This window comes from Pseudoliparis swirei, chromosome 15 (assembly GCF_029220125.1).
Source record: "Pseudoliparis swirei isolate HS2019 ecotype Mariana Trench chromosome 15, NWPU_hadal_v1, whole genome shotgun sequence".
Taxonomy (NCBI): domain Eukaryota; kingdom Metazoa; phylum Chordata; class Actinopteri; order Perciformes; family Liparidae; genus Pseudoliparis; species Pseudoliparis swirei.
Window position 1 is genome coordinate 22,869,521 of NC_079402.1, and position 13,482 is coordinate 22,883,002.

Sequence of the window (13,482 nt, forward strand, 5' to 3'; positions counted from 1 at the left end):
ATAAGGAGTTGACTTAAGAGACTTATAGAGCAGCCTGATAATAAGGAGTTGACTTAAGAGACTTATAGAGCAGCCTGATAATAAGGAGTTGACCTAAGAGACTTATAGAGCAGCCTGATAATAAGGAGTTGACTTAAGAGACTTATAGAGCAGCCTGATAATAAGGAGTTGACTTAAGAGACTTATAGAGCAGCCTGATAATAAGGAGTTGACCTAAGAGACTTATAGAGCAGCCTGATAATAAGGAGTTGACTTAAGAGACTTATAGAGCAGCCTGATAATAAGGAGTTGACTTAAGAGACTTATAGAGCAGCCTGATAATAAGGAGTTGACCTAAGAGACTTATAGAGCAGCCTGATAATAAGGAGTTGCAGTAATCCAGTCTCGAAGTAACGAACGATGGAATTACTCTTGGTGTAAACTGAACTTATTGTCCCGTTCGCATAATGACCGGGTCAATAACTCTAATAACCAACAATAAGAACACAATGCCGAGACGGCAAGGAGAGCAGAAAATACATAATCGTGTTAAAATAATATGTAACTAGCCGTTACCCTGCGAGCCAGAGGAGCTGCAGGCTGTCAGTGTTTCTTCTTCTTCTGTGTTTTTACTGCTTGATCTCTTTGTGTTTCTATTATTGTTTCCTTGCTGAGCGCCGACAGAAACATAAAGAGAACATTTTATACCAAAAAGAGACTTCACTTATGAATTGTTGAATCCTTTTATTATTTTAACGTATTCTACACAGGACTAATGAATTCCTTTTATTTTACCTTTAAATTCTCACTTTATCTTGATAGACTTTCACTTATGTATAGACCTTTATATATATATATATACATATGTATATATGCTTCTTTAATAAATAAATAACTTATAACGAGATTCGTAATGAGAACGTGTTTGAACCAACAACACGTGATTAAATGTGCTTTAATCCCGTGAATGAATGAAGTTGTTTATATGAAACAAAGAACTTGTTTCCTCGTGTTTTATTGGCTGAGACTGAACACTGGAGGCCATTCTTTGGTCTAGAGAAGTAAAAACATTCAGGCTGTGTCTACTACCGCGCACTTGAGCACTTGAGCACTTGGAGCTGACTTTCAGTGTTCGAAGTGCGCCACTGAAAAAACCAGCAGAATTCAGTGCACTGAAAGTACCCGGATGGTGCACTGCAAACGGGCAAAAAATGTAAAACGATGGACACTACTCGCACTAAGCGGCCGCCATCTTGGCTACGTACCGGAAGAGGAGGAGCCCTTTCGCCAGCTTTTCATTTTATTTCTAAAACAATGGCGGACAGCACAAACGGTAGACCGTAAATGTAAGTATCAGCGGTAATTACACATTGTACTGGTATTAAAGACATGAGTATTTGGTGGAGTTAACGATGTATATGATATATACCGACAGTTAGCATACCTAGGTAGCATTAGATGCCATTGGATCTGCATGGCAGTTATGATAAGCTAGCTGGGTCCTCCCGGTCCTCTTGCCAGTCCGACCAAGGTGCACTTTTATCGGACACTTTCCGCTTGACGAGCCGGGGCAGGTCGGCTCCAGGCGCTTCTCCAGCGGCAAGTCCGACGACAGATGGCTATGTCAGTCATCGGACAGTGTTAAACAACGGCTGTTCTGTTCAACAATCGAAATAGCAATTTTAATAATGGATTAACAATGGATATGCTCAGTTTAATAACGGGTTAACATGACACCGCGAACGTTTGCCCACACGCCGCCCGATAATTAATACCGTTACGATAGCTATCTAAGCTTGTCCTTCTAGAAATAATTGTAGCTTTCAATCATCGTTGTGTTGTTTTTTTAATGTCGTGTATGTATTAATTTAAATGTAATGGTGGTCTGGGACAGAGCACTGAATGGCTATCCTCTTTCTGTTTCCTGCCCCAGAGACGTTTCCTGGAGGTGCTGGTGCTCTGCTGCCCTCCCGACATCTGGCTCCAATGACCTCTGGCACCTCACATCCACCTCCAGGGCCTTGAAGAAGATGGACCGCCATCGCGTCTTCAGTATCCCGAAGGACCTCTCCACAACACACCTCGCCTTTGACAGGCAGCAGTTGTAGCTTGGAGGTGGACAGGCTGCCTGAAGGGGTCATGAGGCAGATGGGTTTGGACAGGCAGGGGGAGCCACCATCCCCAAGGATACAGTATCCTGGTGGAGGGGATGACTGCTCATAGAAGATGGGGCTGTTATTCAGGACCCTGGCATCATGCACTGAGCCCGGGGCCTGTCGAAGGCCCTGGCCACCACCCGATAGGAGGTGGCGCTGGCAAGCCAACAAATAAAAACTAGACAGGAGATCTCGGGGCCCCAACCGTGGTCAGTCAGTGCCCAGCACAGCCATGAGGGCGTTGAATGACTCGGTGAGCCTGAAGTCCACCCTCATGTCACTGTGGCCATCACAACACAACGCCAGCAGTGGCATTGCAGCATGGATACGGCAGCGCCGCTGGGACTGGGTGGCTGCTGTAGAGTGTGGGGAGGGGAGGGGAAGGGAAGATTATATTAATATGCAAGTCATTTTATCAATAAAATGTTGTCATTGAGGTTGTGTAGTCTTTTATTGCGTTTTCTGATTTATATTAGAATTGATGCATGTTTGTAACAATAATTAATATGCCTGTGTGTTCAATTGCTAATTGATTCCTGTATCAGGGTGAACTTCACTACAACAGAGATGTGTATAAAAGTACAGTCAGTCAAAGTAGGCCTATTACTGTGTGAATTCAAGCAGATGATGCCTATCATTTCAGTGGATAATTCTTAAAACTAATTTGAATCTAGTGTTCCATTTGAGACAGCACTTCATCAGCGACGCAGTGCACTGCAGTGCTGATGAAGTGCTGTCTCAAATGGAACACTTAACCGTTAACCACTTGGCGGAAGTGACGGACGCAAATCTGTTCACGGCACCCGCGAAATTAAGCCGGGAGTGACGTATGCAAATCTGCTTGCGATCCCCAAACCCTTAAAGTGACAAAATGAAGCACTTCTTGCCCTCTTGTTGTCCCTTGTTTACCTTTCTCCACCCCATGTGGAAACTGCGATACCTCCACAATCGCGGCAGGAGCCTCCGCCTTCTGGCTGAAGTCGAGATGGTATATGTAAATTTAATTGTGATTTTGCCTTACCTTCACAGCATAGCTTCACGTAGTTGTTGCAATTAAATTCTCCTCGCTAGGTATGCTAAATTCTCAATTATCTTTGTCAGAAGTAGCCTTCTTCTTTGCAATCCACATACACACCATATGGAAATAAAACATGACAAATCTGTACATGTTTGTCCCTAGATTCCAATGTTTGTCCCTAGATTCCAAACGAGCTCAAACGTCACTTCCGCCGGAAACGAATAGAACCAAAATGGCCGCCGCGGAGCCCAGTTGCCGCGTTCCGTTTTTTTTGTTCGGCCGGCGCGGCCCCGCCCACCGGAGAGTCACATGACCCGCGCGCAGAGCCAGGCCGAGCCAATTCCAATATGGTGGCCAGCTTGGCAGGTCTACGGTTCCCGTGCATGTTATTGTTGTTCTGCGGGATCGGGCACGGCGACTGCGGCCGGGACGCGCCGCCGGTTCTGGGGCTGCGACTGGAAGACCCGGCCGGCCTGGTGTGCATGACGGGCCGGGACCTCTCGGCGCCGGACGGGGCCGCGTTCAAGCTCCGGCTCTTCGGGACCGAGCCGAACGCGAGCTGGCCGTGGGTGGCGTTCGCGGGCGCAGCCGCCGGCGGAGTCGCCGGGGCGGTCGGGGACGCGCCGGACCCGTGCGTAAAGGAGTCCAACCGGCGCGCGTCCTCCTTCCAGGTGACGGGCGCGTTCATGCAGGATGAGGCGCACAGCGGGCTGATAACGGTGGAGGTCCGGCGGCGGGGGGGCGTCCCGTCAGGGGTCGAGACCGACCACCACCTGTGCGTGCACAGCGGGGGGGAGTGGGCCACCGTGGGCCCGGACCGGCTCCGGATCACCACGGACACGGGTCTGCCGGCGGACCACATCCCCCCGTGGGCCCTGGCGGTGCTGGTCGTGCTGCTGCTGCCCGTGTGCGCGCTGCTGCGCGTCGTGAACCTCAGCCTGCTGTGGCCGGACCCCGTGGAGCTCTACGTGCTGCACAGCTGCGGCTCGGAGGAGGAGAAGCGGGCCGCCAAGCGCCTGGTTCCCCTCCGGAGGAGGGGCAACTTCCTGGTGAGTCCCGCACGGGCCGAGTACTGCCGCACGGTACTACCGTGTACAAATATACATATACAAGGAAAAGTCCTGCATTCAAAAGTAAAAGTACTATTCATGCAGAATGGATTCATTATTATTAGAACACAATTATTGGTGCTACAGTGTTTATCTCTCTCTAATTGTAAATATGTTGTATGAATAATCTGAATCTGTAATATATATATATATATATAATAAAGCGTCTGTTACCATTATCTGAGAGAAAAAAAACAAAATATTTTTTTTAATATAAAATTTAAAGTAATTTAATTGACAGGAAAGTAGAAATACTCCAGAGAATATTACTACAGGTACTCTCGTGAGGTACTCCAGGTACTCCAGTGAGGTACTACAGGTACTTCACTGGAGTACTACAGGTGCCCCCCCCCCCCCCCCGTGGCTCCGCCCCCAGGCCTGCTCGCTGCTCTTCCTCTCCGCCCTCGGCCAGGCGGCGGTCGTTGTGCTGCTGCTCCGTGCGCTCGGCACCGTCGTCTCCGCCGTGTTCGCCGGCGGCTTACTGGTGTTCCTGGTGGCGGAGCTGGCGCCCCATGTGCTCTGCTCCGGCTACGGCTTCCAGCTGGCGCCGGGCCTCACCTGGCTGGCCCAGGTGTGCCTGGTGCTCACCTGCCCGCTGTCTTGCCCCCTGGGCCTCATCCTGGACCTGGTGCTGAGGAGGGACATCAGCACCTGCGGCATCCGGGAGCGCGCCATGGAGATGATCCGCACCAGCGTCAACGACCCGTACAGGTGAGGCCGGGCGCCAGCGGCGGGCGGGCCCTCCGGCGCCGCGTGTTCTGACCCGTGTCTCCGGTCCCAGTGAGTTTGTGAAGGAGGAGTTCAGCCGCGGGATGCTGCGCAGCAAGACGGTGGAGGACATCCTGACGCCGCTGAAGGACTGCTTCATGCTGCCCAGCTCCGTGGTGCTGGACTTCTCCACCATGTCGGACATCATGCAGAGCGGCTACACCCGGGTGCCCGTGTACGAGGAGGAGAGGTGGGTCACCGGAACCGAGCCGGCGCTCACTGATGAGACATATCGAATTGTTTTAGGGCCATAGAGGTTCAAATAAATGGTTCTGGATTCGGAGAAAAAAATATTTTATATTATTAAAGTTGTAAATTCACAATATTTTTTTTTTAGATATCTTTAGAATTATTGTGTGAATTTAGGAGAAAAAACAACAATATTCTATTACATTAGTCATAATAATAATGATAATATATATATATACACATATACAAATATAAATTAGTTATTTCCCTTCATAATAAATATTTAACGTGTCTAAATATTTCTGAAAAGTGTTCTAAAAATAAAAAGATGCTATTGTTATTATTATTATTATTATTATGAAGTAGAATAAAGAACTGTTTTCTTTCTTCTGACTGCAGCTGTTCAAAGTTTAAACTTCTCGTAATGAAAGAAAGAAGTTATTGTTTAAACCTTCGTTGCTCCTCAGACTGTGATGTTGATTTCGTGACACACACACACACACACACACACACACACTCATTAACGCGTGTGTGTGTGTGACAGGTCCAACATCGTGGAGATCCTGTACGTGAAGGACTTGGCTCTGGTGGACCCGGACGACTGCACCCCCATGACCACCATCACCAAGTTCTACAACCACCCGCTGCACTACGTCTTCAACGACACCAAGCTGGACGCCATGCTGGAGGAGTTCAAGAAGGGTGTGTGTGTTTGTGTGTGTGTGTGTGTGTTTGGTTTATCTGCAGTCTCTGCAGAGCTCGAAGCTTTAAAAAGCAGAAAATTATGTCTCAGGAGGTATATAAGTGTTTTTTGTAGCACCTATACAGTCCTGTCGGATCTCTTTCTGTCGCCCCTTCAAAATAAAAGCACCAGAATGTATCTGTGACTTAAGAGGGAGTAAACACTGTATGTTATATATAGTTTATTATTATTAATATTAATCAACAGGCATCAAGTGATGGACCCAGCTTTTCAACATAAAAGACCCAGAATTGACCCGTATCTTAACAGACAACTTGGTTCAAGCCTCACGTTTCAACCTTTCAAAATAAAAGACACAGAAGGTAACCATCTCAACAGGAAGCTCAGGTTGGGCCTTGTTTTACACAATAAAAGTCCCTTACTCTCACTGTATGTTAACAGGAGGTAGAGTTGGGGTAACTCAATTATTTTCATTGGCTACCTGTCCAGTCCTGCCCAATCCTGTCTCTCCCAATCCTTTCAAAATAAAAGCCCCAAAAAGTAACCATCTCTACAGGAAGCTCAGATTTGAGCTTGTTTTATAAAAAGTAGAGTCCCCAACTCTCACTCACAGGCAACATGGATGGACCTAGATTTTCAAAATAAAAGCTCCAGAACTTAGCTGTATCTTTACAGTCAACTTCGTTCTTTTTATGATGAACTTTTTAACTGCAGAGGTGAAGTAGAAATGAACTACCCTTTACTGATTTACTGACGGAGTCCTCTGTGTCCTTTCCTCTCTCAGGCAACTCTCACATGGCCATCGTCCAGAAGGTCAACAACGAGGGGGAGGGGGACCCGTTCTACGAGGTGCTGGGATTGGTCACCCTGGAGGACGTCATCGAGGAGATCATCAAGTCTGAGATCCTGGACGAGTCCGACGGCTACCGTACGTCTTTTATAAATGTGTTTTATTCGTTCCGATATCTTTTACTGACCGCTTCCTCCTGCAGTGGACCGGAAGGTGAAGCGTCCTCTCGCTCCGCTGGAGATTCCCCTGGAGCCTCGCAGAGTCCACGAGGAGTTTTCTATCTTCAAGCCCCCAGAAGGAGAACCGAAGATCAGGACGTCACCGCAGCTGCTGCTGGCGACACACCGCTTCCTGTCCAGAGGTGAGTCCTCACCTGCACACCTGTACGTCTCATCTGCTGCTTCTGAGGCGGGAAGTCAACGCGGAAGAGTTTTACAGCTGCATTCTCTCTCCTGACCACCAGGGGGCGCCTCCTCTGATTGTATAGAAGTCTATGGTCTCGGACAGGAGGTAACATTTCTCTACTTCCTGTAGAGGTGTCTCACTTCAGCCCCGGCCGCATGTCGGAGAAGGTTCTGTTCCACCTGCTCCGTCACCCCAGTGTGAACCAGGAAGTGCCCTTTGACCCCAACGACCGGCTGAGCCCGGGTCACTACCTCTACACCCGCAACCACCCGGTGGACTACTTCATCCTGCTGCTGCAGGTGCGTTAACGGCATCTCTTAAAGGGACAGTAGCGCTGCTACATGGCCGGGGTATTAATACAGCGTAACCTTGGAGAAGCTGTTGTCTACGTTCTCTTCAAAGACGCCAGACTCCATTGACAAATAACGTGAACATTATTGCATCGTATTCATGAAATACTCCAGAAATAATTCATAAAAAAAGAGCTAGTTTTAAAATGATATGATAATGGCAGCTTAATACGTCCAATGTAGCTAAATAAAAATAAATAAAAAGTATATATATTTTTGTTTTTAAAATATATAACATATTTTTATTTATTTATATTTATAGAATTATATATACTGATTTATTTATAATTAGATATAAATATGTTTAATTATATATAATTGTGTATATATATATATAATATAATATATTTTTCTGCAGTCCCAAAGAACTGCAGAAAATAAGTGCGTAAAGAGAAAGAAGCAGAATAAAAGTCGCTGTTGTGTGTTTATGAAACATTAAACATGTTGACGTGTTGTTGTTGTGGTGTTCAGGGTCGAGTGGAGGTAGAAATCGGGAAAGAGGGGCTGAAGTTTGAGAACGGAGCGTTCACGTACTACGGCGTTTCTGCGCTCACGCTGCCCTCTTCAGGTGAGATCAGGACTTACATGTTTATGGATAATATAAATCCTACACTAAAAATGTTGGGGGAAAACGTGGACATTTTTTTTTTTTCCTTTTGGGAAAAAAAAAATCTATCAATCTAACTTTATTTATAAAACACAAGAGTTGAAGATAAAAAGTTAAAGGAACATATGTTTATTAAAAATATGAAATAAATATATACATTTAAATTATATATAATAATATATATATATTATATATAAACACCCGTAACATTTTCAGAATGAAGCTTAAATCACGTAAACATGCACACATTACTTAATTGAGAATCAAAACTGTCGTGTTTTTATATATAAATTTGTGTATATTATTTTTTATTTTCTTTATCTCCTCTATTTGATCTTCTCCACGATTTCACCCCAAATTAAATCGTGTGCTTCATCTTTAATGACTAAAAAAATAAATTATAATACATCATGATATGATTATTATTTTATATTATAGTTTCTGAGTTCCTTCCTGGTGCAGTGACATCATCACTGAGGATCAGAGCAGTCGGCACCCGCTGCAAAAAGAAATGCAGCAGCATTGCAGATATTGTGCTGACCGTGCGTGCGTGCGTGTGTGTGTGTGTGTGTGTGTGTAGTGCACCAGTCTCCGGTGTCGAGTCAGTGCCAGTCTCCCAGTGATCCCTTTGAGTCGGCAGACGCCACGAGTCCGTCCAGCTACTGCCCCGACTACACCGTCCGGGCGCTCACCGACCTGCAGCTCATACGGGTATGTGTGTGTATCTATATATGCGTATGGTCATCTGAAGACGGTCGGTCTGGAGATGATCCACAGAAACTGGGAAAGTGTTTCTGTAAAAACTCGCTGCTGGTGAGTGAATGTTCACCGAGGTGAAATGAAACCCGATGAACTGAACCTTTACGGACACGAAGCCGTCTACGTTTCCACTCTACGTCGGCCATCTCTGTTTTCTCTAGATATATATATATATGTTTTCAGGGTCATGCAGGACGGGATCAGAGAGGATCTCCGTTTACAAAACACACGAGGAGCTGATCCTCAGTGAGCCGACAGGAAGTGGAGGTGCTCATCTAGATGGTGCTCTCGGTGTGTGCGTGGCTGATGGTGTGGCTGGGCTGGCTGGGCTGGCTGGGGCCCAGGCAGTTCTGCTGCTCGCTGAGCAGCGTGGTGGTCTCCCCCGGACCGGGGAGCGCCGGCGGCGGAGTCGGGTTAAAGGCGCCCGCTGTCGGGCTCACGGAGGGCGGATGGGGTTGGGAGATAGGGGCGTAGTTGCTCGAAGGGGGCGTGGCTTGGGGCAGAGGCTGGCTGGGCCTGCGGCTGGACGAGGAGCCGGGTTGGGCGAGAGCGGCGCGGCCGCTCGGCGCCGGAGGCTGAAGGTTAGACGGCTGCCGCTTCGCAGGGGGCGTGGCCAGCGGCGGCAGAGCGCGGGGCCCCGGCGACGTCACGGGGGGCAAAGAGACGGACGTGTCCAGACGGGTGTGACCGGCCTCTGGGGACTGCGGCGTGCTGTCCAGACGAGATGCCAGGAGACCGTTCTGGTACTGAGCACGAGTGATCTGAGGACGACAAAACACCAACGGGAGGACTGCGTTGGTTCTGGAGTCCCCGGTGGACTAAAGTGGTAGTGTTGGTTCTGGTGCCCCCTGTGGACTAAAGTGGTAGTGTTGGTTCTGCTGCCCCCTGTGGACTAAAGTGGTAGTGTTGGTTCTGGTGCCCCCTGTGGACTAAAGTGGTAGTATTGGTTCTGGTGCCCCCTGTGGACTAGAGTGGTAGTGTTGGTTCTGGCGCCCCCTGTGGACTAGAGTGGTAGTGTTGGTTCTGCTGCCCCCTGTGGACTAAAGTGGTAGTGCTGGTTCTGGTGCCCCCTGTGGACTAAAGTGGTAGTGTTTGTTCTGGTGCCCCCTGTGGACTAAAGTGGTAGTGTTGGTTCTGCTGCCCCCTGTGGTCTAAAGTGGTAGTGTTGGTTCTGCTGCCCCCTGTGGACTAAAGTGGTAGTGTTGGTTCTGCTGCCCCCTGTGGTCTAAAGTGGTAGTGTTGGTTCTGCTGCCCCCTGTGGTCTAAAGTGGTAGTGTTGGTTCTGGCGCCCCCTGTGGACTAAAGTGGTAGTGTTGGTTCTGGTGCCCCCTGTGGACTAAAGTGGTAGTGTTGGTTCTGCTGCCCCTGTGGACTAAAGTGGTAGTGTTGGTTCTGCTGCCCCCTGTGGACTAAAGTGGTAGTGTTGGTTCTGGTGCCCCCCTGTGGACTAAAGTGGTAGTGTTGGTTCTGGTGCCCCCTGTGGACTAAAGTGGTAGTGTTGGTTCTGGTGCCCCCTGTGGACTAAAGTGGTAGTGTTGGTTCTGCTGCCCCCTGTGGACTAAAGTGGTAGTGTTGGTTCTGCTGCCCCCTGTGGTCTAAAGTGGTAGTGTTGGTTCTGCTGCCCCCTGTGGTCTAAAGTGGTAGTGTTGGTTCTGGCGCCCCCTGTGGACTAAAGTGGTAGTGTTGGTTCTGGTGCCCCCTGTGGACTAAAGTGGTAGTGTTGGTTCTGCTGCCCCCTGTGGACTAAAGTGGTAGTGTTGGTTCTGGTGCCCCCTGTGGACTAAAGTGGTAGTGTTGGTTCTGGTGCCCCCTGTGGACTAAAGTGGTAGTGTTGGTTCTGGTGCACCCTGTGGACTAAAGTGGTAGTGTTGGTTCTGCTGCCCCCTGTGGACTAAAGTGGTAGTGTTGGTTCTGGTGCCCCCTGTGGACTAAAGTGGGAGTGTTGGTTCTGCTGCCCCCTGTGGACTAAAGTGGTAGTGTTGGTTCTGATGCCCCCTGTGGACTAAAGTGGTAGTGGTGGTTCTGGTGCCCCCTGTGGACTAAAGTGGTAGTGTTGGTTCTGGTGCCCCCTGTGGACTAGAGTGGTAGTGTTGGTTCTGGCGCCCCTGTGGACTAAAGTGGTAGTGTTGGTTCTGGTGCCCCTGTGGACTAAAGTGGTAGTGTTGGTTCTGGTGCCCCCTGTGGACTAAAGTGGTAGTGTTGGTTCTGGTGCCCCCTGTGGACTAAAGTGGTAGTGGTGGTTCTGGTGCCCCCTGTGGACTAAAGTGGTAGTGTTGGTTCTGGTGCCCCCTGTGGACTAAAGTGGTAGTGTTGGTTCTGGTGCCCCCTGTGGACTAAAGTGGTAGTGTTGGTTCTGGTGCCCCCTGTGGACTAAAGTGGTAGTGTTGGTTCTGGTGCCCCCTGTGGACTAAAGTGGTAGTGTTGGTTCTGGTGCCCCCTGTGGACTAAAGTGGTAGTGTTGGTTCTGGTGCCCCCTCTGGACTAAAGTGGTAGTGTTGGTTCTGGTGCCCCCTCTGGACTAAAGTGGTAGTGTATTGAGCCTCTCGTGTTTCACTCTTTGCAGGTGACCCGTCTCCAGTACCTGAACGCCCTCATGGCGTCCCGGGTCGGTCAGAGTCCCGATCCTCCAGAGATTAAGATTCTGCCCAACAGTCAGACCAAGCTGCTCAACGACAGAAACTCACAAGGTACGTGTCTTTAAAACCACCAAAAACGTGGAGCTTTAAATACTTTTACCGTGTCCACCAAATAGCTTTTTTCTGAAGACAATGGGTTTATTATATATAATATATATATATAGATATTATATAATAATATATATTATGTATATATAATAATATATGTATATTATTTCATACAGTATATTTATAATATATGTATTATATGTATATATATTATAGACAATAATATATCATATGTATATTATATATAGAATTAAATATATTATAATATATAATAGTATATGTATTATATATATATATAACATTAAATATATATAATGTATATATATAATATTAAATTTACCGGTATATAATATTTATATATAAAATATATATATATTTATATCTTTTATTATCTGACTTTATGGCGTCTTAAATCAAAATTCTTTTTCCTGATCAAACTCGATCTCTTCAAACGTTTCTTGTATTTTCCTCGCTGCTCTTTCCTGTTTGCTTTCATCTGAGCGATATAATAATTTTTCCTCTCTTTTTTTCTGTTTCCCCTCTGCTCTCGTGTCTCCACGTCTCCTCCTCTGTCTTCTTCCTCCTCCTCATCCTCTTCATCCAGAGTTTCCTGTAAACTTTTCATTCTTTGATACCATTGAGAATTACTGTTAGTATTTATTTATTTAGCATGAGGTCAATTGAAAACGTGTCTGCGGCATGACAGCAGCCACACACACACACACACACACTTCTCGGCTTCCTCTTGAAGGTGTGACAGGACGTCTTCGCCCTTTACCTCATACGATCAGACGTCCCAGTCGCTGCTTTTAATTTCCATGAGACTAATTCCTAATTCCTCTCTATGTGTGTGTGTGTGTTTTTATAACCTGTTTTATTACCGAGTTTCTACTTTTCCCAGAATCCCCCTCACTTCTCCCAGTCGGGTAAACGTTGCGTCTCTTCACGTCATAAGAGACAGAATAATCTGTTTGATTGATGACGTCATTGAAATGTGTCCTCCGGCGTCCACATTGGAGGCTCAAGGGCACAAAGGCAGAATCTGCCCCAGAAAACTCCGGTTGTCTATTTCCCCTGTGTTTTAAATGATTGGGTTTCCTGTAGATTAACAGATACGTTGCTAACAGTTAACTCTGCTTATTTTAATTGTGAACAGATATAGTAACAAAATAACCGTTTACATTCCTGTTTACGTCCGGTAAAGACCCCAAATTATGGTATGGTTGTTTCCAAAACTCAGAGCATTAGACCTGTGATGAAAGTTAAAGAAAGAATATTAACGGTGACGTTTATCTAACCCTACGCTTCAGAGTTCCGGCCCACATCTTGGGTTATTTAATGAATAAATAGATTCAAGGATTATATGTCTTATCTCATTATAAGGTAACTTATTGGTTAATTTAAAGAGTTCCTACCTTTTTATAAAAAATCCGTTTAAATGTAAATAATCGATTAAAATGATCATAGTATATTATCATCTCGCATAATAAAATTACATAATTACTAATAAATTATTAATAAGATTACAATCCTTATTTTAATACATGACGCCGTTCTAACGTTGAATCTTTACTCAATGGGGTTGTGAATGAAGTCTTCTTCTTCTTCTACTCCTTAAACTCCGGCTCTTCTTCTTCTACTCATTAAACTCTGGCTCGTCTTCTTCTTCTACTCCTAAAACTCTGGCTAGTCTTCTTCTTCTACTCCTTAAAGCTCTTCTTCTTCTTCTACTCCTTAACTCTGGCTCGTCTTCTTTTTCTTCTTCTACTGCTTAAACTCTGGCTCGCCTTCTTCTTCTGCTCCTAAAACTCTGGCTCGTCTTCTTTTTCTTCTTCTACTCCTTAAACTCCGGCTCTTCTTCTTCGTCTCTCTTACGCCGTCTTGTTGCCTCCCCCCCCCCCCCCCCCCCCACCGTGATGTCATCGCCCCCTTACTCACCCCAGCTCTCCCTCTCATTGGTTGGGT

General features: G+C 46.7%; 1 protein-coding gene and 2 long non-coding RNA genes across 5 annotated transcripts in view; 2 read left to right on the forward strand and 1 right to left on the reverse strand.

Annotated features, from left to right (window-relative positions):
• Positions 1-908: 908 nt before the first annotated feature.
• LOC130204874 (uncharacterized) lies at positions 909-2,571 on the forward strand. The gene is made up of 2 exons (XR_008833822.1): positions 909-1,325; positions 1,913-2,571. It is a non-coding gene; the product is annotated as an uncharacterized LOC130204874 (long non-coding RNA).
• LOC130204875 (uncharacterized) lies at positions 2,215-3,418 on the reverse strand. Its single transcript, XR_008833823.1, has 2 exons — positions 3,157-3,418; positions 2,215-2,491 (listed from the first exon to the last, which is right to left on the reverse strand). It is a non-coding gene; the product is annotated as an uncharacterized LOC130204875 (long non-coding RNA).
• Positions 3,419-3,476: 58 nt separating this feature from the next.
• LOC130204865 (metal transporter CNNM3) overlaps positions 3,477-13,482 on the forward strand; it is a 38,824-nt gene continuing 28,818 nt past the window's right edge. Inside the window, exons 1-11 of one of the 3 annotated variants that reach the window (XM_056431826.1) lie at positions 3,489-4,202; positions 4,639-4,973; positions 5,044-5,220; positions 5,764-5,921; positions 6,707-6,850; positions 6,915-7,073; positions 7,247-7,416; positions 7,939-8,035; positions 8,655-8,785; positions 11,397-11,520; positions 12,122-13,481. In XM_056431826.1, the coding sequence (XP_056287801.1) occupies positions 3,501-4,202; positions 4,639-4,973; positions 5,044-5,220; positions 5,764-5,921; positions 6,707-6,850; positions 6,915-7,073; positions 7,247-7,416; positions 7,939-8,035; positions 8,655-8,785; positions 11,397-11,520; positions 12,122-12,171 (2,247 nt within the window). In that variant the 5' untranslated portion in view covers positions 3,489-3,500 and the 3' untranslated portion in view covers positions 12,172-13,481. Of the gene's footprint in view, positions 4,203-4,638; positions 4,974-5,043; positions 5,221-5,763; positions 5,922-6,706; positions 6,851-6,914; positions 7,074-7,246; positions 7,417-7,938; positions 8,036-8,654; positions 8,786-11,396; positions 11,521-12,121; position 13,482 lie in introns of those variants that run through there. The other 2 variants (XM_056431828.1, XM_056431827.1) reach the window with 2 other exon arrangements.